Genomic DNA, 27,534 nt, shown 5'->3' with positions numbered 1-27,534 from the left:
ACATTGTCAAGAATTTTTTGTCTTTTGTTTTGATTTTCCAAGCTTGGTTTATCACAAACTTGTATGCGACTAGAAGAACCAACAAAATGGCCTTCTTGTATTATTTGATTGCGTTTGCTACTTCTACACCCTCTTAACATAGCATAAAAATGTTCAAACTCTAAACAACAGATAATTAACTGAGAATCCTAAGAAGAAAAAAAGAGTCAATTATTAAATACTTAACAATAAGTAAACGAAAATGAAGCAAAACACATAAGAGTCACATTTGAAGCTAACACCAAATGCAGAAACCAATATCAATAACGATTCAAAGAACCTCAACTTATAGAATGTTAAATCCTTAGGCTAATTTTTTTATGACAGAAAATAAAATAATTTGAAGCTAAATTAATTAAGTGTTAAATGTTTAGATCATCTCCAAAGGAGTCGTCAAATTTTGAACCTAAAATTTAAAATTTGACAGCTTATGTGGCATTTTGACATACTTGTATGTTTTGCACTCCACTTTGATATGTCAAATTAAACTATTATTTTATTACATTATCAAGACCAGTTCATTGAAAAAACTCCCACTCGGACCAGTTCGTGAATGCGCTGCCCTCAGAGCTCCAACAAAATCCCTCACCGGAGGAGCATTGTCAACATCTTTCTTCAATGAATACAGAGATTGCCTCTGCTTCAACTGAATCAATTTCATTAGCAGTAATCAAAATTAGCAACTCAACACGTGAACAAAATTAGACCAAATCTTTCGATTTTTTGAGCAACCCAATTCACGAAAACGCAAAGCTGACGACTTTACCTGAGTGACTTGATTGTCCTTGTGCCATATGATTTACTCCAGAATATTCCGTGGAGTGTTGCCCTCGTTCTGCAACCGGAACTCGAAAGGTCCCGCATAGTGCTGACCCGCTTGGATTTCTGGGTTTGGTTCTGAGAAAAAGGAAGAAGGGGAGGAGAATCGAGTGAGAGAGGAGATAAAAATAATAAAAAAATATTGGAAGCTGCTGTCAAATTTGACAGCAACCCCCTTGCTGCCAATCCATGTCATCGTCATGTAGGAATTGACATTTCGGTTGGAGAATATTATTGTGGTCCTTTTTTACTGTTATAACTTATGTGGACATTTTGACATCTCCTTTGGAGATGCTTCTTAGGCCTCAAATATTTTTAGGCATACCATATCAACAGTAATCACTTAAAGTAGTATAGTTATTTAAAACAAATACTCTGGCTTATCACTTGCAGCCATGTTTCCAATTGCTCCATTTCTTGTGATTTATTAATTTTTCTTCTCTAATCAAGGGAAACTACAACATCATATTCAAAACCCCTATCGAAGCACATTAATAATCTAACTAATGAATGTGATTCGAGAAACAAACCTTGTTCATGTGCAACCAATCAGATCTCGCCCTTGCATTGCTGGTTCCAACACAGCACTCTGTACACAAAATCCCAAAAAAAAAAATCAATAGGTAACCTACTTAATAGATTAATGTAGGCAGATGTGAATTTGAATGGCTTAAAACTCAAAAATTGCGATATTTTATAGAACAGTTTTGGTCAGACTTTATTTCAAAAACATTGCTTTGTTATTCAAATAAAAAAAAAATCATATCAAAAGAACCCATAACTTTAAAAGAAAAATTGTCGTAAACCCTGCAAATTTAAACGAAGAATTCTAAAAAAAAGGTAAATCGATTGATAAAGATGTGAGTAAATTAATTTCATAAATATGAAATCATAAACATGCCATTCCTAATACTACTGTTGGTATGAACACGTACGTAAGGATGCCTAATACTACCTTTCAATTTCCTTGACGAAACTGCACTGCATGCCTCATTATTGATCCGTTGTAGCATGCAATACATATTTCTGTGCATATGAAGAATTTTCTGAGGTCAATGATATAATCCTTAACTGAAACAAAATGCTTTAAACAAAGTGCTTTAATTAGTCTGCTTTAATAGACCTCTATGTAAAAGAAGAAGAACAAAATTAACTAATTAATCTTCTATGCTCTCATTTTTCCTAGGATTCAGATATTGGAAGTATGGAATTAAAATTGCCAGTAAGTGAGACAGCCGAGTTCGTATTTGTGTTATGTTCAGGAAGCTGCTCTGAGAAGGGACCTAAACAGTACATGGAGGATGAGTATATTTGCACAGATAATCTTTGTGATCGTATTGGTGAAATTGAAAACTTGCCTTCCCCTGGAGCATTTTATGGGGGGACAACCATACTCATACAAACGAAATTTCCCCTAGTTTCTTTTTGACAAAAGCCATCTTATTAAATATACTCTTACTTACTATTTGTCTATGATAATCAACATTAAGATCTGTAAATACGATTGTTGGTGCTGATTAATCATCGAAAAAGTTCAAACAATAATGATTAAATCTGCGTCTACAATGTTTACTTTATTGTTAATGCTGCTGTACTCTTTCATAACCATGCTAATAGCTAATGCTGGGGATTGTCGAGCTATGTTGGGGAAGCGGGGAAGGGCAATTGAGCTATATAAAGATCACAAACCTAACTGCACCTCTGAAAGATTAAGAATTGAAAACTGGGTGGTGTCATCTATGATGGCTACCTCAATTATGATTTGGATTTTTGTTACACATGTATACAATACAAAAGTAGTATAGTTATTTAAAACAAAGACTCTGGCTTATCACTTGCAGCCAAGTTTCCAATTGCTCCATTTCTTGTGATTTATTAATTTTTGTGCTCTAATCAAGGGAAATTACAAAATCATATTGAAAACCCCTATCGAAGCACATTAATAATCTAACTAATGAATGTGATTCGAGAAACAAACCTTGTTCAAGTGCAATCTACATATTTTACAGCAATAATCTGACCATTTGGCAAGTGGCCCTGAAGTAATGAATCAGTATTACTATTAGGCTTTCATGCTTTAAAACGAAAAAAAAACAAAAAACAGTCGACTTGAAGAACCAGAACAAAATTACTGTATACTGCTTAGAAGAAATCATTCAATTGTAAAATGTGTAGGACTTCTGAATTGGGATTCACCTTACAAACAATGCCAAAACCCCCTTGGCCGAGTTTGTTAATGGGTGAGAAATTATCTGTGGCTGCTATAATGGTGCTCAGACCGAAATATTGCAACTTGGGGTGTCTCCTAGCTTCCTCAAGTTCATCTATCTCCGCATAGTCTGTGCTATCACATGAACCAATTGTAGACATTCATTAAGATGAAATCGCATTGCTTTTATTTAGATCAAACCGTTAAACAATTCAGAGGGTATGACTACTTCTCATACCTTTTGTTTTGCTCTTTTTCTTACGCCGCCAGTAGGCAAACACAATGATTAGTACCAATGCCAGCAGTACCGAAACTATTGGAATAGCCAGAGCACCCCTCTGTCTCAAAAAACCTTTTGATTTGCTGGTATGCTTAGCTACACACTAAAGTCGGACAAAGGATTAGGAAACCATGAAAAACAGAAAATCCCAAAAAAAAAATCAATAAGTAGCCTACTTAATATATTAATGTAGGCAGATGTGAATTTGAATGGCTTAAAACTCAATAGGTAACCTACTTAACAAACCAATTTGAATGGCTTAAAACTCAAAAATTGTGAAATTTTATACCAAAGCAGACCTTATTTCAAAAACATTCCTCTGTTCTTCCTGAGGCTGTGGAACAACTCCTCCACCAAACTGATTAACAGCATCTGTTTCAAGCCTAATCATTATGAGTCAATTTGGAGATTTGATAAAAGATCTCAAAAATTAAATGAATAATTCAAATAAAAAAAATCATATCAAAAGAACCCATAACTTTAAAAGAAAAACTGTCCTAAACCCTGCAAATTTAAACGAAGAATTCTAAAATGTCTGTGCATGTTGATTTTCCAAGGTGGCAGAGGAAATTGTATAGCAGACTAACAATTCTTCATATGTTTGAAGAAAAAACTACATGCATGCGGCATCTACAAAGGTTTCTGAGCTTACCCAGGGGCCCAAATACAACATAATTAACAAAACATCAAAAACTCCCACACAAATTCATTCATCAAACCCCCAAAAAAATTTAAAAAAACCACATACGAAAAGAAAAAAACGCAGAAAATATTGATCAAAACGACGACTAAAGTATCAACCAAGTACTCACCCAAATCCAATCCAATGAGGAAAAGGAGTCACCGGGAGATAAGGAGAGCGGCAAGCCAAGGAGAGGGGTGACGTGATTCTTGAGTTATGGGTCTCAGATTTCCCGTTCAAGGGAAAAGGGGAGGGAATTGAATTGAAGCCATATCTTTAACAATGGAGCAGGAAGAAGAGAGGTGTTTGGAACTGGTCTCTATGATTGCGATTCAGTGGCAGACTTGAAATAATACAAATTAACTGAGGGTAAAATAGGAAGCACACTGTGCTTATGAACAGTAACACATTTGATTTTGAGTTTTAGTATAGATTAGACTAGAAGAAATGCCCGCGCGATGCTGCAGGGCTTGAATGCATCACCTTGAACTGCATTGTACAATTAAAAGGACGAAACGAAACGTTTTGGTTCGCTAATACATAGAATAAACAAAAGTAACACATAGTTTACAGACATAGACATGTTGCCCTTGTAGCAAAGGTGAAAAACTGTATATCTTCTAGGTTAGGTACATGTTTGAGTAGTTGACAAAAAAGATAAAGACTGTTTTGTTCTCATTCTAGCATCTATGTTTCCAAGCACAAACGTGCAAAGCAAAGAACATGCAGGTGTTGAAGCAAAAATGTTGCTAGCTGAAAAGATGTAGAACGGCTTACAGAGACTGCATTGTTCACTTTTTTTGAGAGTGGACATCTTCCACACTATAGCAAAAAATATAAATCATAGTTTAAGAATACTATAATGTTTGTTATATAGGTGTGTGCATGAAAAATAAATTGTAAGTTACCTATCTTTGGGTTTTTTGCTTTGAGATTTTGTTTTGAGTGTGGCTAACGGTACTTTGTCGGTTGATTCAATTTTGGGGACAACCAGATTGTGCAATTCTCTAGCAATTCTAGCAGAATTGGTTGTCTCTGTTTGGTCGTCATGAGGTTTTTTGCTATGAGTGAAGGTACAAATTTAAAAAGTTAGAGATGAATGCGAGAGTGACAAAAGAGTGTGAAAGAGTGGTGTGAGGCTTTTTCATGAGTAGGAAAACATATTCATATACCTAAGAGAAGCATGGTTTGTAAGAATTACACATGAGTTCATTAAGCACGAAGAGAACTTTACCCGTCAGATTTCTCCGTTTCATCAGGAAACAATGCTCTCTCTCTTTGAAGTCTTTGTGGGTGTAGTTGGTTGGGGTTCTTGATGCAGTTGCTGGGAAGGAGTAGATGGGCTGGGGATTGCTTCAATTAAAATTTGTTTTGCTACAGTGGTAACAGGTGTTTGTGGTGTGACTAAGGCAATTGTTGGGTTCGAGTGTGGTTGATCTATGAACGATGAAGTCTGTTTTCCCAAAGTTAGTGTTTTGGTTTCCAAAAGAGAGCTAAAATTGTTTTGTCTTGCTGGCCAAATTTTTTAGAGTTGGTGTAACTTTGAAAAGATCCTCATATCCATCCTCTATCACCATAGTGTGGCAAGAAACACGAAGTATTTTTTCAGCATGCTTTCCTATCATGAGGAAGTTGTGTTGATTTGTATTGTCTTCCACAATAAGATCTATTTTGAACCTAGGTAAGATGAGGATATACGGTTGTTAGGTAAACCTTACTGCTAATATCACTCTTGTGAGAAATGTAGGAAATGAAGTAGAACTATTGTAATGTAGGGTATGCATGTATAAAATTGATGGAAAGTCACAAATTATTAAGAAATAATTTACGTCACGTCAACATATTATGCAGAATGAAAAGTATATGATTGAAAGTTTGAAGTATCATTTATGTATTATGAGTATGGTTGTTCTTCAAACTCTTTAGTTTCTTATTTAAAGGTGGGGAAAACAGTATAGGCGCACACTACCATGATACATTATAGCAGAGACATTTACAATGATGCTAATAATATACCCCCAAAGGTGAAACAGTTGTAACAACGTAATGATTGGGGAGATGACACTTATTTGTCATAATCCCAAGATAATAAAAAAGGACTCACCAACTTAATATAGCCATTAGATATAAAATAGGTGTGAAAGCATATTACCATGGTTCGGGTAATCTGTTTATGAAACCATGTTCATTGCACTCAAACGATTCAGATTTGCTTCTAACAACTTTATGGCCGAACGGGCATGATTTGTACCACCAACCCCTAGTCAAATCGAATCCAACAATAGTTGCTTGGCATACGAAACTTGTATTCTGTTATGGAAACACAGGGTTTTCAACTCATTAAAGATATTAATCATCATTTTGCAAACATGGAGTATCAACAAATAGAGAAACAAAGCAAGATATTGTCAAGTTAGATGCAACATGAAAATTCTATTTTGAAAAAGAGGTGATTTTGGTGAATAGGTTGGTGATGACTAACTAACCTTGTGCAATGCAGGATCAAGTAGTAACAATTGGTCAATTGTTTTTTATTCAGCATTAGCACCGACTGCACGCCCTGTATACATCTTAGCTGAGGTGGGTAGGATTTGAACAGGTGATCGAAGATGCTTAAACCTGTTTTGTGCATGTTTAGGGTGAGAAAGATTAAGCGAAGAAATATAAACGCAAAAGTTATTAAAGAAGGGTTGTCATTTTACTTGTGTGTATTCGGGGAGTTGCGGAATCTCTGGATTGAAAACACAAACGGTTGATCCTGTGCTTCTGAGAACAGGATCTCCTATAAACAAAACATAAAAATCAACAAATTGAAACTTTAAATAGTTAGATAAATTATGGCAGGGCACAACCTCGGTATTGGTTGACCTTGAGGCTTGTTAAAGCCATAAATATGGGTGGCAAAAGCGATTGTATTCTACTGTTCTCAAAATTTGTTGCAGTCTCTCCCCATTAGGTGATTCTCACTAATTCATCTCTGTAAGTAATACAAACGATGAGGGTTTTGTATATGTTATAAATACAGTTCCATATAAATAATATTCAGAGTTTAATGTAAACAAAAATTATCTAATATTTTTCAGGTTAAGATTTCTCTTTTTTGCAACTCTTGTATTTTGGATAATGATCTCTTCAGTCAGCTGTACAGCTATTAGGCAAACAAACACATCTACATATAATATTAAGCGGCGGGAATGAGCACACTGAAGCCAAAAAAAAAAAAAATTAAATTAAATTATCATGTTAGATGTTAGAGCGACATTTGAAACTAAATTTGTTACCTGTAAGCTCAACATCGTTGTTGATTCTTTGATCAAGTTGATCAAGTTAAATTAAATTGAACCAGTGCATTGGGAGCTCTTTACTTGTGTTCTGAATAGGAACGATTGTGGTTTTCCTATTCAATTCAATCATGGCAGCATGAGGGATAACCTTGCTCGATCTCCTGTTGTGTAAGACACGAAATTTGTTAAGTTCATAAGCATTGCCGACACTTAGATGGTCCAAAAAAAATTGGATGTCTCGAGCATTCATGGTTCTGTGAACCACATCTCCCTTTTAGAAGAAGAAATTAAAAATAAGAGATAACACTAAATGAGCAGTATAACATTTAACGCATGTAGTTTTAAGAATAGCGAAAACAGTAGGTATAGTGTAGTTGTGGCTACTTAGATAACATTTAAGATCTTATGTTTATTGTATTAAGAATATGGTGTGTACATTATGGATACGAAAGAATGCTAGCATTGAACGATATGTAAAAAGGTGTAGAAGGCTTACATGTTTATCAACAAAGACACAATCAAGACTTAGAGGTTAAGGATTATCTCCGATGCTCTTTGTGGTCCACATTCTGGATACCCTGATTTGGAGCTTGTTTGCCGGCTGGTATGGCTTCAGAAAACGGATTGGTTGCTGCTCCATTAATCTACATATACAAACAATCAAGAAGCATATAAAATTTGAAACTGGATACAGTGATTTATCAAAGAAATGTTGCAGTCATGTTTACAAAAATAAAGTAAAGGATAAAATAATAACGCAAACTTATACCTTCATGTAAATGTTTTAAAATATCTTTATAAACTATGTTTTTTGTATAACCGTAAGGCATGTCGTTATCGTGAGCAATAACGATTTTGAGACCCTTTGTGGAGGTGACCCTGGATAGCGCAACATATAGTTGGCCATGTGAAAAAACAGTTTGCGACAGATAAAGACCAACAATTTTCAAGGATTGTCCTTGGCTTTTATTGATTGTCATTGCATAACAAATCTTTAGAGGGAATTGTCGCCTTCGCAGAGTAAAGGGATATTTATGCTGAGATGATTCAGTAATAATTCTGGGGATATAAACTCTTTCACCAATGTTGCTTCCTTTTATGATTTGTGCTTGTATAATTTTGTTGTTCAATTGCATCACAACCAATCGTGTTCCATTGCATAATCCACTGCTTTGGTTTAAATTTCTAAGCAACATCACTGGAGTACCAACTTTTAAATCTAACTTGTGGTGCGGTAAACCAGGTAAATCAAGTTGGTTTAGAAAGTCATTTGGATAAAGCACATCTAAATTTTCTAAATTTTCTGTTGAAGAAGACACCGAATCAAAACTGAGATAGGTACGATTTTCGCCATGCACCATACCCAACATAAAATCGTTTATTTCAGTCGCTGTATCATTGCGTGGTGTCACAATAGCTCTTTCTTTCAAATATGTTACATCTCGAAAATTAGTTTTGAAATTTGTATACACAGCTGAAACCATGGTTTTGATGGGATCTTCATCAAAACGAATACGGAATTGGTCTGGAATTTGAACCCAAGAGCTTTCTTCATTAGTTGAAGATAAAGAATTGGCAATAGTACCGTTTCCAATGTCTAATATCCACTTTGCAAAATTTGTGAGTTCTTGTTTTTCTGCTTCATCCAGATTTGCTTTCGAAAGCCTCATGTTTTGCTTTAAGAAAAAAATTGTTAAACAGGGCCAAAGGTATGAACTCGTCAATGAAGCTTCAACAATATCAGCGACACTTCCATTTGGAACGACAGGAAGAATTTGCCTAAAATCACCTCCGAAAAGAATTGGCTTACCTCCAAACGGTAAATGGTCTAAACCTGGTTTTGATCCTTTAAGAACATCACGAAGGGATCTATCTAGAGTTTCAAAACATCGTTTATGATTCATGGGGGCTTTATCCCAAATTATGAGAGCAGCTTCAACAATTAGTTTTGCAAGATGAGTCCCTTTTTTAATTTCACAAACCGAACAATCCGTGATGTTGATAGGAATCTTAAATCTAGAATGAGCCGTTCTTCCACTAGGAAGTAAAAGGGAGGCAATTCCAGATGAAGCGATTGCCAAAACAATTTGATTTTGTGATCTAATTCTAGCTATAATGGTGGTCCACAAAAAAGTTTTGCCTGTTCCACCATGACCATGCACAAAGAACAATCCAGATCTGTTGTTGTGAATTGTTTCCATGACATTGTCATAAACATATTTTTGCTCTCTATTTAATTGGCTGATTAGAATCGAGTGCTCATGTTTTAGTGAGTTAACATCGTAATCTAACTCCTCCCTTAAACTCCTATTTGTAAGTCTATCCATCATCAAATTGTTTGGCTGTGGTAGGTGATGCTTTGACAAAGAACTATTTGAAGCAGTAAACAATTTCTCTAACTCGTACAAAAGTGAGTTTCTAAGTTGGTCTTGGTAGTTAGAGAGATCTTGCAGGCCAAAAGCATTGATCATGTTTTTCGAAATGTCATCACACATCGTTTTCCAATGTGTTTCAAACAAAGTTGATGGATCAGCAACATCACAAAAGAGAACCAATGTGACAAACAATTGCCTTAATTGGAAGGATGACGCTGTGACAACTGCTTCTAACATGGCACTATTCCATTCCTTATCATCTCCTAGTAAGCCAAGCGAGGTGCATGCAGCTCGGAATGTTGGTTCAAGAATGCCTTTGACGGTCCTCAAATGATCAAAACTGGAGCTACCTTTTTGGTAATTTAGCAACAACCTCAAATAGTATAATTCACCCGCAGCAGGGTGAATATAAGCAACTCTTCCTAGAGATCTACCTCTTTTTCTACGTGTCCATTATTTCTCTTCATTTTTCCAAACATACTTTGTAGGGAATTCAACGTAAGATAACACACGTGCATCAGGGTCTTGGGCATTGGTTTGAAACCACTGTGTTAACATAGTGCTTTCAAGATTCGGTTGGTTGACAACATAGTTTAGGTCATCAGTATCTCTAAAAAGAACATTTTGGTCAGATGGAAGGTGTATAGACAACCTCTCAACCGATGGTTCTCTAAAATGAATGTGAAACTGTAACAATCTCCAAACTGCTTCGTATGGACATAAGTATCTACAGTTTAGATAAGCCACAACCTCATCAAACTCCTCATCCTAAAAAACAGCTCTAGTTCGATCAACACCTTTAGTTATGTACTTAAAAAGATACTTAATGAGTGTTGATTGACAGCATGATTCAACGTTTATATGTGCGTGATACTTCAATAATAGCTCACGGTTATAAGGGACAATAAATGCATTATCAAGTTTGATTCCTTTTTTTAGAACAAACAGATTCTCTATATCTCGACGCTTATATGCAACGAATCCCTCTGTGGAAAAAGTGGTTTCACTTGTGAAAGATTTAGGAAATTTTTTTGAACATTTGTTTTCTTTCATGCAAGGTGAAAATTGATTCGCAACACCACATGGGCCGTGTATCATGTATTGCGAAACTGCATCATACCCAGCTTTGTCACATCCTTCATTAGGAATCTCAGCCGAAATGATAGAATCAACATCATAAGGCGAATGACACTTATAATGTTTATTAACCCAGAGCAAGATATGACAATGAGGAAGACCTCTTTTTTGGAACTCCACCGTGTAAATCACTGTTAAAAAAAAAAAAAAAAAAAAAAAAACAAAACAAACAAACATGTAGATATATTAAAACCATGGACTCTCAGGACTTGTAGTGATAAGATTGAAACAAATCAACAGAAAAAATTAGTCAAGTGTAACGAACTAACCTGATTCGACAACACCAAAAGGTTTTCCTGACTTGAGGTATTTTATCAAATGGTCAAGTTTTGCTTTTAAAATTCTGGAAGTTAAATCTGGCCTGTCTTCAGCTTTACAACCAGGTTTATCACGTAGATCTTCAATAATCTCAGGCCATTTAGCATTGCAGGTGAAAGTGATAAATAAATCAGGATTTCCATGGTGGCGACATATAGCCATAGCATCCTGATAATTATTTATCATATATCTAACACTGCCAGTAAACGAAGTTGGCAGAATAACTCTCTTGCCAACACCAGAACTGCTTGCATTTCCTGCTTTGAGAGCTTCATGAATTCCTTTAAGACCTTCTGCTCTAAAAGAATCTTGATTTAACCTAATGAAGTCTAACCGATCTTCTTCAAGAGTCGCATATGCGTCAACTAAGTATTGTTGAAACAATCTGCCGCCTTTTAACAGGGTGTCACTTTGTCCTGGTCTATCCTGAATTTGATAACCCAAAAATGCTCTCATTGTTACCCCCTCTTTCTTTGGTTTTTTCCCCCTAAAATTTGGATTCCAAGGAAGTCCTTTTCTGTACCCATCTTCACCATATGGGAAAAGAAGAGGATATTGAAGAGCCATGTACTTAGGATGTAACTTTGTGATTCTCTGTAGGCCATCTGTTTTATGCTCCACAACAATATCCCTTTCGGTGTGAAATTGGCCAATGTCCCCAACTATCAAGCCACCAATCCCGTCACATGTCGGTAGATTGTATTGCATATCATGGTTGCTCTGTGCACCGTACAAACGTAGGCGTAAATTACTTGTGGATCTTTCATCAATTATATCCCTGGCTTGCCTAAAAAGTTGAACGACTTCATTACACTCATCTAGCATTTTAATGAGGCCACCAACAACTTGTTGATCGAGTTTTTCAGATGCTTCTGATCTGTTGAAACAACCGATACGATTGCTGACTTCATTCTGAGTGTCATAAATGTACAGTTGTGCAAATTTAGGATCGTCACCTTCTGGAGGCAACAAAGAACCCATCAAATGATGTACTTGACCATTTATTTTAAAAACATATGGACCCTGACCCTTGTTGATCGATCCATCAACTTTGGCCCCCATTGAAGTTAATGCCATCATTGAATTATATGATCTAATATTTTTTTTGAACTGCAAAAAACTTTGAGAATTTGTGGGGTTTAACAAACGATCCAAAAAAGCGGGAGTGGGTTTAGGACGTGGGAATTGCACTTTTTGAGTCATGCAACACGCAGTAAACTGCGGGGTAGAAACAGAAGAAGGACGCTCAGGATTTTTTTTTGTCTGTTCTGCAGACCAAAATAGAGCACTGCAATACTGACATTGGTAATTTCTTAATCCAAAATCAACATATTCTAGATCAATCCCTATAAAAAAGAAAGAGTAATAGAAAGTACATCAAACGAATTGATAGAAGTTAATTAACAGAGGAAAGTCAAATTTTGAAATCCATAAGGAAATACAAAAAGTTATCTTGAAAGAGTACATACGCTTTCTTTTTTTTCTGATAGGTGGCCTGCCCGGTAATGAGCGGGTTTGTAACAGAATGAATACCTGGAGTATTTCTGGCCAACAGACAATGCACAGTGGGACGATCAGCGATAAGAAGAGGTATAGAAACTTGATGAGAACTTGTTCCAGCTACCAAATGTGACGTAAAAACACCACCAACGGGAGTATTTTGTTCAAAACTTGGTGTAAATGTTTGGAGACTGTTGTTTCCTTTGTTTGAAAATACTAAAGAGGTTGAAGTACTGTTGTATTCATCGTCATAAGCGGTGGGAACATCTTGCAACACCATATCATTGAGATTAACAACCTCAATAGATGCAGGCAAATCGGTACGTTGAGTTCTAGTGGCCTTCTTAGATACCCCTATTCTACTATGCTTGGATACCCCTATTCTGCTGGACATAATTCTACATAAACGGAAAAAACCAAACGGCAGTTGTTTACTTTCTAATAAAAGTAAAGTGATGGTGAACAACTATGTTAACCATATGAAATGAGCGGTAAACCATAGCCCATTAAAGCAAGAGGTCTTCAAAATCGCAACCACGTGTGAATATAATAGTAAAAAGAGTGGAAAATGAACAAATGAAGTGAACGACAATTGCTAAAAAATTGTGATAAATGAAACCAACGTAAGTATCGAATAATGATGTTATTATGATCTAAAAAAGCACGGATCAACAATTGGACGTGAAAATTGAGAAAAAAGTAAAAGCAAATGAAAAAGGTAAAACTTCTTTAAAGCGATAGAAATCTAACCGTTATATAGACGAAAGCGCACACGTGTATGAATGCCACCAAAAAGCGTACATGTGTATGAATGCCACCAAAAAAGAATAAAGGACCCTAACGATAAAAACAGAACATACAGGAAGAGGAAGACAAAATATAAAAATATATTTAATTAGAGAGAAGCCAAAAATAGAACAAATATCAAACTATAAAAACTAATGCAGAACTCAACAACATTAATATTGCAAGACATGGATTCATAAAATTGACAAAAAGGAGAAAATTATTTATGTTTGATTTACTTAAGACCAATAGATTATGCAAGATGTAAAGTGTAAGGCTTTAATTTCAAACATCAACAACATACATTGAAAACAATTGTCATGCATCCTAAAGGATATGCATTATTAGAGAGTCGGAGGATTAAAGTTTGCATTCAATTCATGTTTGATTTCGTAGATGCTTCAAAACAGTTTCATTAAATATGTTTAGAGATTTATAGAAACCCATGATGTGATTTCATCGTTCCTGTCCACAAAGCTCTTAGGTCGGACTCTTAGTAGACGTTTAGTTTGATATATATTAAACATATTAAACATTTTATCATGGTAGTAATTCAAGTTGAAATTCTGCTCAAAAATGATCAACCGTTTTTTAACCATAGTTGAAGATCCTATAAATGTAAACCCCAATTCATATTTTAAATTGACATCCTTGAGTAGAATCAAATTCAACTTTATGAATCACATTTGCTGTAGTTAAAAACTATTAAGTTGAGTAGTTACTCAAGACCAAAACATTGTCATCATTTTTTGCGACTATAATCACAACTATGAAACAATGAGTATTAATCTTGGCATGCAGTCAAACGTGACCATCTTTAAACCCACCTTTTTCACACCATATGTACCTTTTGTAATTTTTTATTGTTGCATTTTTTACATGATATCCATGACTTCCATATTGAAATAGTTACATAGTAACCGAAAGTAACAATATAAATATGTTGCTCACTTCTTCCCCACTTGAAAAACAAACCGAAAAACCACATTAATTAACATAGTTTTAACAATTTGGATATGGCTGCAAAAAAAAAATATTCACAAAGCCAAACATCCACACAAATATATTTTTTGGAGAAACGAATTAAAAATTGTCGAGGAACTAACTAAAATTTGAAGAGTTTAAAAAGAGAATAGAATTTTCATAAATACCAACTAAAGTAGGAATTTAAAAACAAATTCTCTCAATTTCGCCATGAGAGCACATAGTGAAATAAATGATATGTTTATGAGAACGGCATGTTCACCAAGAATTCCAAAACATAAATTTAACAACTGTGTTAAAAGTTTATACCTAGCAAAGAAGCATGAGTCAAATGATGTTATTTACAACAGCAAAAAATGCAAAAAACATATAAGCAAAGAAACATAATACCAGATCGATTAGGTTATTGTTAGGAAAACACATTAATTCGCGAGATAGGAGTGTAACAAAGAGGTGCAAAAAAGAGTAATGCCAATAGTTTATTCAAAAAACGGTAAAAAGGTTAATTGTTTACATAATTGGCATCATGACCCAACAAAAAAGATTTACACGACCTTTATCTTATCTAACAATTGTTCCGTCTTTATACAATTAAAGCCCAAAAAGCCCTTACGGTGGAGGAAAGGAAGAGCAAAAAAATTAGAATCTTCTTGCAGCAACCAAACGTGTAGATACCACTGAGAAACCTTTTAAACAGAAGCTAAACTGCTTCATCCAACGGAACTTGTTCTTTGAGTGAATTACTACGATTTTCAAGTGAAAAGATAGTGTGGACCACCAATTTGTTTCGGTTTGGGCCCTTAACATAAACACACAAACCGAACCTTGTTTTTTCTATTTTGACTGATTTCTTTGTATTGGGTCCTGGGGCAGTGTCGGAATATTTCTTTATTGTTCCTTCATTCTTTTCATTGTGTCGAGCCTTACTCAGTTCCCTTAAATTTTTTACCAAAACGCGTCCTAGAATTTGTTGTTTGCTTCGTTCAATCTCTTTCACCATTTTATTAACCTGAATGACATTAAATACAGCGTTAATATTATGTATTTTAGAAAGAAAACTCTAGTTAGCTTGTAGGTCTTAAAATAACATTGTAAAAAAAAAAAAATTTAAAACTCAAATATAGAAGCTGTGAGTTTTTTGGAAATAAGTTAGCTTTGTTCGGAGAGCGTAGTTATTAACAGCACTCATTAAAGGACTTAGGGAGGGATGAGGGTTGACTCTTAGGAAAACCTAACGAAAACACCAACCATACCAACCAAAGTAACTGATGTCTGAAGAATGGTTTGGAAAATTGAAAACGCAACAAAGAAAGAAAACAATTGACAAAAAAACATATAAAATGGCTAACAACACTGGACTTAGGAACACCTGGTTAAAGCAAAATCACAGATGACATCAATGCATCTTTGAACAATAATAGAATGGTTGAGACTAAATTAAAACCAACAAAAACAAAGAAACCAATGAACTCATGAAGTATCAAAGGATCACAGAGATAACTGAGAATGAGAAACAAAGCAGAGAGCAAACGAATGACATAAGCTGATAAAACCAAACAATCAATTGAAAAATGATAAATCTGCATTAACTCAAATGGAAAGCACGGGTAAACACTGCATCTTAGTTTAGGTGACATACCAAAGCCTTGATTCAAATGCAATAGGTCCGGACCCCTAGATCAAAGGCAGCAAGAAGAGCAGATCACGACGTTGTAATGAGACTTTGATCTAAACTAACAACAAATCAGTGAGATTGAGAGTCAGAATTCGAAGCGCAAACAAATGGACACAGGAAAAGTTACTCAATCTGCGACAGTGCAATGGACTCTACCTGTGACAGTTCAACAGACTTAATGTACAACAAATTTACATTTCACGAAACAAAAGCTGCTAACAACGGGAATGCATCATCTGTCACCATATTAATTTAAAGGCCTAAACCAAGCATGAGGTACCCTAGTTGGTTCTGAATTAGTACAGGGGTTAGAGTGTGAGAACGTTGGTTTTAGAAGGAATAGGTTAAATAGAGCAAATAATGGTTCTGTGGAGTATGCTTGGTGAAAATTATGGGGTACCAGATGATTTTAGTATTTGAAGCAAAAGCAAGGAAGGATACAACTCTTCCACCAAAAACATATGCCAATGACACCAAAAGTATATAAATGATACAATATAGGTTAGAATTGTTGGAGCAAAAGCATATGGTAATGACACACTACCAAGAGTATATAAATGATAGAATATAGGTTAGAATCGTTGGATGCTAATCTACAGTGAAGATAGTTGTTAAACATATATGGTTAGGTAAATGAAGGAAAGCATATCTACATTTCAAAATTAGCATCAATAGTGGGTGGGCTGGTTTTACACAACATAACCAAAAGAGACGGCTTCTCTTGAGTATGCATACATAACATCGAAATGGACATTTTTTTTCTTTTTGGAAAAAGAAAGGGAAAATAAAAGTAAGCTCGCTAACAAGCAACACCAAAATAGTACGTTCTTGCTGAGAACTGAAACCTGCTTCTGTAAATATTGCTTACATAAATTTTTACATGCATTAATTACAGGTCCAGTTAGTTTTCTTATTAGGTAGTTACCAATGTATTGTACATGTAACATTCATGGAGACAATAAATAAAGTTATAAAGAGGGTTTTTGTTGTTTTGCATTGCAGAGGTTACCACAGATGTAAAAAAAACGAAAGAATTTTCAGCAGAGATGATGTTCATTTTTGGAAGATGAGGGTTTAGAGTTAAAACAGAACATTTGGACTGCATTTAACAACCACCATTTATGGTGCTATAAAAATAAGTATAAACTAACCTGAAATCACAACAGAAAACAGCAAAAAAATCAACGAACGCAGAACTAAGGATTTTCAAATGGCACAACATTTAACAACCAGCATTCATGGTTCTATAAAAATGAGTATATACTAAGTTGGAATCACTACAGCAAACCGCAAAAACAGAGAAGCAGCATTGTTTCATATTTTCGAATCAATTCTAAACCCTGAAATCATTACGCCTAGACCTTTTATTTACTCGGAGAGGAGAACATCGAAAAAGAAGAATGTCCCCATGATTAGTTTTCTTGTTTATTCTTCACAAACTAATCACATATTTAGAATCCAAGTACAAAAGCTTTGCAAAGGTAACAAAAAGATGGTGTATAACTAATCAGGCTTTGAACATGCAATCAGTGTGCAGAATTGTATACCTAAAAATGGCAATGAAGCAGCTTCTTCCTCCCACAATCAGGGTTCCTGAAATTTCTAAAGAAAGTAAATCCGTTAGCAAATCCGAGAAATTGGAGGACCAAATCTCATTAAATTTGAGTTAAATGAGCTAACGTACACCAATTGAATGAGATAGTAAACAGATTTGGAATCTATGCAATGTAATGGTTGAAATCCAACCAAACCTAATCCTTAAACTTGTTTTCTCGAACACCCCGTACTAAAGAAAATGCATGTGAACTTTAGTTTATAAAATTGGAGGCTGTTTTCTCTCTTTGTGCTTTTTAACAATTCACCAGTAAGATCATGTGAAAAAAAACTTATATTAGGAAATCTAATGGCGAACAATGTGAAACCGAAGATGGTTACATCCTTGGTCTTCACAAATTTTACTTAGAACTATAATGTTGTTTCAATTTTAAAAAACTGATAACTGCAAGCAACAGAGCAGATAGTATTAAGATCGAAAACGCATTCTGGAAACCATGGGAAAACTGTAAAAGTAAAAAAAAAACTGTGATGGTGGAATGGATTAAATTTGTGAAAGTGCAACAAACAAAGGGTAAATGTCATAAAGGATTAACTGACGACCAATCATTTATACTTGATAATGTTCTGAATTATCAGCCGGATAAAGCTGTTAAAATGTGTTTTGGAATCAGTCCTTTCACAGCATGTTTATCCACGTTTTTTTTAACTGCCTTTCATTTAGAATTGCAAGTTATGGCTATAATTAAATTATCCAATATTTCTCATCTAAAATTTTCCAAACAAAAAAATACATCAAGGACAATTACGCAACTCCTAAGTACAAATGCTAAGCGTGTTACTTCAACCGAAATAACTTCTAGATACAATGAGATACACATGCTCATTTCAGAAATGGAACCATATAAAACCATAATCCATAAAAACTGCAATAGTTAAACTGCAAGCTAAATCGATTAAGTAGTCAGAAGGTAAACACACCAATTTTCAAACAAAGTGAAGAAATTGAAATTGTCTTATGAAAACTAACAAAAGTTTATGTAAATTCATTGTAATATTATCTAAGAGGCTACACAGAATGTTAATATTGCATAATACAAAAGCAATGCAAAATCTACATGTTTAGGTAACATCATTATGTTTAAGAAACAGAAAGCATCAGAACAACATCAAAAGTTACAAACTTGCAAAATCCCAAATTACACTTTCCCATCGAGACAATTTCTTAACTAATGTAATTTGTGTGGTTTTCGTAAAAATATTAACTTGGGTAAAATCATATTCCACAAAATTAGAAATTGGGGAGTGAAATTAAACACCAAAACTTCACAGGCAACCAGCAGATCATGGAGCTAATATCCTACGAAAAAGGTTAGAAAAACAGATATCATACAGGAAGGAAGAAGCTCAGAAAAGGCAACTGAAACACAACTATTTAGACAACATACATCAATTTTCACGAAGCATTTAGCACAAATGTCAAAAGATACACCAATTGACAGAAACCAGTCATAAACACCATCAGGAAGCAATTTGTATAAACTTTACATTCCTCACTCAAACAATCAAAGATAATAAAAAAAGAACAAAAGAACAATACCTTTTATTCCATTACAATTTGAGCATCCAATCCGAAACCAATTGGTGATGGGCGGAGATGCCCGAGATCATTCAAACTATTTACATAAGGCTTGAATTCCCAATATGGGATTCAACATCTCGAAACAAATGACTTTAAGATCACCTTTTTACCTTTAAAATCAAAAGGATGCAGCAAGGGCAGGCAAACAAATCCCTCGAAATGGGCCCTAAAATTGACTTTTACATTCTTTCTCACTTACCCTTGTCCATTCTTTCTCACTTACCCTTGTCGCATCTCTCTCTCTCTCTCTCTCTCTCTCTCTCTCGCACAAATAAAACCCCAAATATAATCCCTGAAATCTCACCCAAACGTAATCCCTGAAATCCCCTCTCTGGGACATGCCCCACCTCTCTGTGTCAGAACCCTAAACCAAATCCGTAAAATCCTACTCTCTCTCGTTGCAAATCGCACAAATCAAACCCCAAATCTAATCTATCAAATCCTCTTGTGATACCCCAAACCTCTCTCTGTTACAACCCTAAACCAAACCACTTGCAGGCATAAAATTATGCAAAACATAACAAAAAATAGGTAACTTCAAAAACATGGTGGAAAACCATAAAACTCAAAAAAACATAGTGGAAAACCATAAAACTCACTCTGCGAAACAAAACTTTTGGTGGCTGTTATTTAACATTAGTCATGTCTATAGATATGCATGCACATACACAAACAGATGCATATATACACATGCACACATGCATGCCTACCTATATAGGCATGTACATACACACATAGATGTATACATACATACATATACATGTACATACAAACAGAGATGCATACATACATATGTACATACACATTTATATATGCACACATATACATATAGCTATACAGATGCCAATATATATATATATATATATTTAGATATATACTTAGGTATATATTGATATTTGTACATAGACATACAACAAATTTTGATAACCACAATCAAAGCAACAAAAAAACCAAAAGCAAAAATTCAATGCTTTAAGTAAAAAAAGTTAAGTTTGGTTGTTAAACCCATTCCTAAAGATGAAGTCAAGTATTCATAATCAATCATTGTTGTATCAACAAAAAATTAGAAGGAAAAAAATTCTAATGACTGAAACAGATGATTGTGAAAGGGTTAGGATATACCTGCTGCTAGGAAATTCAGATTCCAGTGGATGAGACTCTGTTTCTGAAAAAAGTGCGTATACTTGAGCTGCAAGGATACATCACATAGTAAAGGAATTAGAAGGAAAAAGAGTTTGTATTGAAACACAGTAAAGAGATTTGCATCAGAAATTACTTTGTATAAACAAAATTTAAAATGGATAGATAGATACCTCACTAATGGTCTGTCTTGTGGCTGCTGTGTGAATGGATGGTTTGATCTGTATGGTTGTGTTGGATTTACATGCATATCAAGAATGAAATCAAAAGTTAATTTCAGAAATATATAAGAAACCAAGAAATGAAAAAACAACCTAGCAACATATGGATTCGAAAGATGTGAAGTGGAAAATGAACCTGAAGATGATTTGTTAAGAAGCAAACAGTAGGAAAGTATGAAGAAACACAAAAAAATGAAAACAGTGCAACCCCTTTGTTTATAAAGACAGAAATATCAGCTAAACAGTGAACTAAACAGTGAGCTAAATAGCCTACACACCCTAATTTAAATGCAATAAACTTAAAAAGGAGTCTTTTACTCATAAGCAAAGGAAAATAAAATTATGAAAAACAGAAATACCAGAATTTTCAACACTGTGTAGTCCCCTTATTTGCAAAGACTAAGAGGAAAGTCTAATAGGTAAGTAAACAATTTTAAAATATCTAAGACAGCTTTAATGAAGGAAAAATTAGCCATGCCAATTTTAATAAAGGGAACGGTAAATCAAATAGTGAACAGCAAAATTCAAACAATAAAATTTGTAAATTAAGGTGCTTTTTTACTTAAATTCTTTTTGTTTTGGCGTCAACCTTTCATTTTGCTGTAAATTCAAGTGTTTTCGCTCAGTGTTAATCCAGCTGCTTATACTTGTCAAATGTTGGTTCTTCTTATGCAAATATTGATATATTTAACAGGTAACAACTACCTATATGCAATGGAGCACCAGAAATTAATGTACAGTATGGTTATTAGGACAATGGATTAAATTCTAGGATAAGTTTGGACATGCAGCTAACCTAGAGGTGAACTAAACAACCTACAAATGACTAAGAGGAAACCCTGATAGTTAACTAAACAATATAAAATATCTATGAGAGCATTAATGATAGGAAAAAAATATCTATGACAATTTTAATAAATGCAATGGCAAAGCAAACAGTGAACAACAATTTAAAACAATAAGTTGACATAGAGTTAACCCTAAGATGACCTAAAAATCTACAACGATCTATTGATAATTTTAATGAAAGAACACAAAATCTATAACAATTGCTAAACAGAAAAATGATGAATCATACAAAAATTTATCAAGAAAAAAATAAATTAAATCAGTGCAAGGCCCTAATTTACAAAAATTGAGACTTAATCCTAGCACCCAACGTAACAAATTATTAACATGCATTGCAATTTGAATGAAAGAACCAAATATGAATGGCAATTCTAACAAAGCAAATGGCAAATTAGACACTAAACAATTAAGGAAATACAGTGCATTACCTTTTGAATCAAGGGAGAAAGCTGAAAACCCACACACTGCCATTCTTCCCTCACCCATCCCCTCCTCACCGACTCTGTGCGTGACCTCTTAACCCTAAACAATGCATACACGCATGCTTTCCGTTCTGTATCTCTCTCTGATAATTCCTCTCTCAAAAATCGCAAAAAATCCCATAGATCCTGGCACTAAACCCGTAGCTCCCATCTCTCTCCAATCTGTCAGCCTCTCTGTTTCCATCCTCTCCACTCGCTCTGTCCCCTTCCTCTCCTTTCGGCATAGCCACACCCAGCTGTGTCCCAGTGAAAAATCAGAGGCATCGTCTTCTCTCTCCAATTTGTCAGCCGTTCTGTCTCCCTCCGCTCTCTCTCCTCAAGTCAAAAGTTGAAATGCAGAGGGTGGAAATCGGGGTTAAAGAAAAAGTTGTTTAAAAGCATTTAAGTGGCAGTCTTGTAATTAAACTGAAATGTGGTTCAAAACACTGTTCATATGAATAGTGCGATTTCCCCTCCTACTTTAGACTAAAGTAATTTGGATTCTTTTTAGTATTATTGTAGATTTTCCACAGTAATTTATACTTCTTGCTGAATAGGACCATATGATCTTCCTCTTTAACTTACTATTTTACGGGTTTAACCTTTTCTCTCTTTCCTTAATGTAATATTAATATTAGTATTATGGTCTAATAGTATTCGTCTTCACTTATAAGTAAAATGTTTTAAGTTCGATTCTCGCAAAAAACAAATTTGAACCACATTATTGCTCCCCACTAGACCAAGCAATTACTTATATGATCCGTTAACATGACACGTAAATAACGGGTTTCGATTCAACACGATAATTAATCAGGTTGTTATCAGGTCACACAATAAGAACCTGTTAATAATGGATCTTAACAGGTTTATGCACAAGTATCCCGTTTCAACACGTTAAGGAAAAAATATTTTAATAATTTAAACTACTGAAAAGACTTACCATAAAACTCAATAGCCATAATCTATATATATTATAAATTAAATATGTATTGTTTCATTATTATTCTACATAAGTTAAAGTTTTATTCATTTATTTTTATTATGAGAGTTTCTTATTATTATTATTGGGATAAATTTTACTTGATATGTTGTCTAAAACTCAAATCAACTAGTATAGTATAGGCAAAAAGGTAGACTTTCAATTTTAGAGTCAACGACAAAACAAAGTACTCACTCTCATTCAGTCATACTAAATGTTTTATCTTCTTAAAAGTGAGATTAAAAAAAGGGTAAATTACACAAAACTACCTCAATTATGGGTCCAACAATCTCATACCGTATGTTCTAAACATTACAATGTCATACCTCAACTGATGAATTCGTTGCAATGTGAAACCTCCATTAAATTTTTTGTCAATTTATCTGTTAAACGATGATATGGCAGGAATAAGGCCTACTTCTTCTCCCATTGAAATATTAAATTAATTATTTATTAGTTTTTTAGTTTTTAAGCGAGTTCGCGCGAGAGCATTCCCAAGATGGGTGATCCACTAGGAAGTTCTCATGTGAGTTCCCAGAAACAAAATCGTGAGGGCGTGGTAAGGGCTTAAAGCGGACAATATCGTGTTATGGTGAAGTCGGGCTCGAGATGTGGTGGGAGCCTGGGCCGGGATGTGACAATTTGGTATCAGAGCCAATCTCTAGACGGAAATGTGCCGACGAGGACGTCGGGCCCTTAAGGGGGGTGGATTGTAACATCCCACATCGCCCAGGGGAGTGGATCCTGTAAGCCTTATATGTATATTCCCATCTCTACCTAGCACGAGGCCTTTTGGGAGCTCATTGACTTCGGGTTCCGTAGGAACTCCGAAGTTAAGCGAGTTCACACGAGAGCATTCCTAGGATGGGCGACCCACTAGGAAGTTCTCGTGTGAGTTCTCAGAAACAAAACCGTGAGGGCATGGTAGGGGCCCAAAATGGACAATATCGTGCTACGGTGGAGTCGGGCTCGGGATGTGGTAGGGGCTTGGGTTGGGATGTGACAACTATACTATGGGTTGAATCACAATCTCATACCTCATGTTTTAAACATTGCAATGTTGCAATGTCATACCCCAATTTATGAATTCGTTGCAATATCAGACCTCCGTTAAATTTTCTGTTAATTCAATTGTTACATGATGATGTGGCAGTAGTAGGACCCATTCCTTCCCAAACTGAAATATTAAATTATTTATTTATTAATAATTTATTATTAATTTATTAATTAATTATTAATAATTATTTATTTATTTATTTATTTATTTAATTATTTATTTAATTATTTAACAATTAAAATTAATTAAAAAAAAAAACTCTCTTTCTCACCTACTTACACTCTCTCTTCTCACCTATCTCCCTCACTCAATTCTCTGCTCTCACTTGCAGAGAAACAATGGCAGCCATGGCCATAGAATCCAAATTCCAAACTCCAAACTCATTCTACCCCTCAAAACCAACAAATTCCATCTAGGTCCCTCCTAAAGTCCCAACAAGCTTTCTTTCCACTACAATGTCACCCGTACAGTCACCCTTGCAATCGGAACTTTGTCGTAGAACGTTTTGATGGTTACCAACACCGAAAGCAAGCTCTCCTAGACTCACTGCAACAAAACCCGAAACTATAACAACATATTCAATCCGACCCGGTCCACCTCCTACTCCCTTATCCTATGCTCCTTATCCACCTACACGAACCTGACTCGAGGCTTCACCATACCCGTTTCCTGCAACTCCAACAAGCTCTATCACGCCACGCTCTCCTATGTTGATGCCATGAACCGGAATTCGGGTGCAGGGATTGAACTTATCTGGTGGGATTCTCACAATGGTGGACTATTTGACTCATCTTCTCATATCTTCAGCTCAAGGTGCACTGTTTTTCCAGTTCGATCTATGGCCACGGCAGCCATGGCTGCTGTGGATGCAAATTTTTTCCTCCTTGGTCTTGGACAAAATTGCACCTACAAAACAAACAACACTTGTGGTCAAGCCCAAAAGCCTCACACGCCCACTATGAAAGAGGGCGGGGGGCTTTGGCCAAAGAACCTCCGATGCAAAGTTAGAATTTTGAGGGAAAAGTGTTTAGAGAATTTAGAGAAATTAGTAAGAGTGTAGAACTTAGGTTTTGGAGAAAACGAGGGTGTTTATATAGGGGTGTGGCTGGCCCCTTTGGGAGGAGGAGGATCGGCCACTTGGATGGTTTTTTGGGTGAGATTCATGATTTGTTAGCTAATTAATAAATTAGTTAGGTAATAAATCAATTAATTAGCTAATTAATATAATTAGAAAGGAATGATTTGGGGGTTACCTTGTGGAGAAGATTTGATGAGGATGGATGAAATAGGTTTTGAGTAAATACCTATTTTGGGCACTTTTGACTTGATTAAGGGATGATTGCCCACTGCTTGCGCGTAGAAATCCCGGTATGTCTCAAGGGTAATCTTGTCTTTTTAAACCAAAAATCCACGTGTCGCCTCTATATTTTTCTTGATTATTTTTTACTCCACAGCTGCCATTGTAGCACTGCAAGTGAGAACAAAGAGTGAGTGAGGGAGACAAGTGAGAGGGGAGATAGCGAGTGAGTGAGAAAGAGAGTTTTTCTTTTTTTAATTCCTACGAAACCCGAAGCCAATGAGCTCCCAAAAGGCCTCGTGCTAGGTAGAGATGGGAATATACATATAAGGCTTACATGATCCACTCCCCTGAGTGATGTGAGATGTTAAAATAGTTGAGACAGTTTTATGTAATTTAAAACACATTCAAAAAATATAAATATCAAGTAATTTAAAAATACTAAATACATTAAAAAATTATACTTATTTACAAGTGGGAAAAATGTGAAAAAAAATATGCAGAAGCACGTGTTCGAATTGATGGGTACATTGCATTTGAATTTTTAAAGCCATACAAACTCTCGTGAATAGTATTTTTAAGGGAGTTCAAAACAAATAAAAAATCACAATCATTAATGTACAATTGTGAAAAATTTAAAAGAATGTATAAACACTCATGATTGCATCCTCTACGCTTAGACGATAGTTATATCGTCGTTTAAACTTTAGACCCTCCAACCTCATGAATAGTGTTTTTATTTGCTGCAAAATAAATAAAACTCATGATAACTACTGCAAAAGTTTGAAAAAAAAAATGTAAAAAAGGAATATACAATCACTCAAGCTTTACAACTTTCGTGAAGAGGTCAACTCCGAAATCCGACACCATAATCCATAAACCTTAGATTTAAATTTAACCGTGGATTGTTTTTGTGATTATAGTGGCGAATTTTAGAGTTGAGCTGTGACATCCCACATCGCCCAGGGGAGTGATCCTTATATATATATTCTCATCCCTACCTAGCACGAGGCCTTTTGGGAACTCACTGGCTTCGGGTTCTGTAGGAACTCCGAAGTTAAGCGAGTAGCGCGCGAGAGCACTCCCATGATAGGTGACCCACTGGAAAGTTCTCGTGTGAGTTTCCAGAAACAAAACCTTGAGGGCGTGGTCGGGACCCAAAGTGGACAATATCGTGCTACGATGGTGGAGCGGGCCCGAGAAGTGGTCCCCCCGGGCCGAGATGTGACATGAGCCCTTGACGAAAGTTGTAAACCTTATCATTACAATTGTTTATATATATATATATATATATATATATATATATATATATTCACACTTCTGCATAATTAAAAAAACCCTACTTAAACAATAACCATAGGATTTAGTCTCAGTTATGTGAGATTAAATCGCTACATTGGATTCTATATCATTTATTTATTAATTTAAAATATTTTTTCTTCAATGAGTAACGGGGTGGGTCATATTACCAGTTTATTTTAAAAAAAGTTTTACACAACATAACCCGATAAGATTTTGGGTATGATATGAAAACGACATAAACACGAGAAATACAACACTAATGCTAGGTTTAGCCTCCACCCCTTAATGTAGATAATATTGTTTGTTATAAAAATAAAAATAAAAAAAATAAAAAACTCCTCCCCTAGACTTTTATTTTTTGTCCATTTCTCTCTTGAATTATTATGAAAGACCAGTTTTCCCTATTGTCACGTTTACTCATTCCATCCAATTTTCGCCCGAAAATGTCGCATGTCGGTCATTAAATTTCAGTTTTTATTTATTATTTTCTTTGCTTCATGTTTATTTATTCTTTTTCTTGTTTAAAATGTGACAATTTTGGCGAATAATTAGACAACACTAGGAATGGTGCCCGCGCGTTGCTGCGGAACTTAAAACTACTGAACATAAAAGAAGAAAACAACCAGTGCAAACTTGTAATGGATAGTTTGTAATTAACAGGTTTTTAGTATGTTCATACTATTTAAACATAGAAAATATAATAAGAAAAAGAAGCAGAGTGTTGGCAGAAAGTGATGTAATTTGCACTATACCTGTAGTTCAAGTCTGTGTAATCAATTTTAGTTGTGAACACCGGTAACATATATAACTTAGAGAACAAAAAACAGCAGAAACTGAAGAAGAAAATGATGTGCACATAGAATATACTGCAGTAACTATAAATTAAGGTTAGAAGTGTTTTGATATTGATATAAATTTGTGGTGGAGAATTATGCATAAGAGGA

General features: G+C 35.0%; 1 protein-coding gene across 7 annotated transcripts; it reads right to left on the bottom strand.

The window, feature by feature from the left end:
• Positions 1-285: 285 nt before the first annotated feature.
• LOC137726383 (uncharacterized) lies at positions 286-22,320 on the bottom strand. 7 transcript variants are annotated; one of them, XM_088694813.1, is made up of 23 exons: positions 21,923-22,320; positions 20,598-20,645; positions 20,407-20,473; positions 17,636-17,681; positions 16,053-16,141; positions 11,095-13,041; positions 7,810-7,957; positions 7,311-7,474; positions 6,882-7,006; positions 6,732-6,811; positions 6,516-6,648; positions 6,182-6,339; positions 5,264-5,706; positions 4,938-5,090; positions 4,160-4,851; positions 3,647-3,719; positions 3,306-3,450; positions 3,055-3,197; positions 2,837-2,895; positions 1,814-1,884; positions 1,389-1,447; positions 806-936; positions 286-685 (listed from the first exon to the last, which is right to left on the bottom strand). In XM_088694813.1, the coding sequence occupies exons 6-7, from the start codon at positions 12,344-12,346 to the stop codon at positions 7,953-7,955; spliced, it is 1,257 nt and encodes a 418-aa protein (XP_088550939.1). In that variant the 5' UTR covers positions 12,347-13,041; positions 16,053-16,141; positions 17,636-17,681; positions 20,407-20,473; positions 20,598-20,645; positions 21,923-22,320; the 3' UTR covers positions 286-685; positions 806-936; positions 1,389-1,447; positions 1,814-1,884; positions 2,837-2,895; positions 3,055-3,197; positions 3,306-3,450; positions 3,647-3,719; positions 4,160-4,851; positions 4,938-5,090; positions 5,264-5,706; positions 6,182-6,339; positions 6,516-6,648; positions 6,732-6,811; positions 6,882-7,006; positions 7,311-7,474; positions 7,810-7,952. The 7 variants fall into 7 exon arrangements, 4 of the variants coding, with proteins under 4 accessions (XP_088550939.1, XP_088550937.1, XP_088550940.1 ...); XR_015963023.1 differs by lacking the exon at positions 11,095-13,041 and having other exon boundaries at positions 371-685; positions 16,053-16,146; XR_015963024.1 differs by lacking the exon at positions 11,095-13,041 and having other exon boundaries at positions 371-685; positions 16,053-16,087.
• Positions 22,321-27,534: the final 5,214 nt, after the last annotated feature.

The sequence above is a fragment of the Pyrus communis genome, chromosome 5 (genome assembly GCF_041283825.1).
Source record: "Pyrus communis isolate YQ-2024b chromosome 5, ASM4128382v1, whole genome shotgun sequence".
NCBI lineage: Eukaryota > Viridiplantae > Streptophyta > Magnoliopsida > Rosales > Rosaceae > Pyrus > Pyrus communis.
Note: the sequence above shows the minus strand (reverse complement) of the source record. Positions and strands in the feature narration are given on the sequence as shown.

Coding starts and splice junctions, on each gene's coding strand:
- LOC137726383 (XM_088694811.1), bottom strand. CDS start 9,925: ATGTTAGAAGCAGTTGTCACAGCGTCATCCTTCCAATTAAGGCAATTG.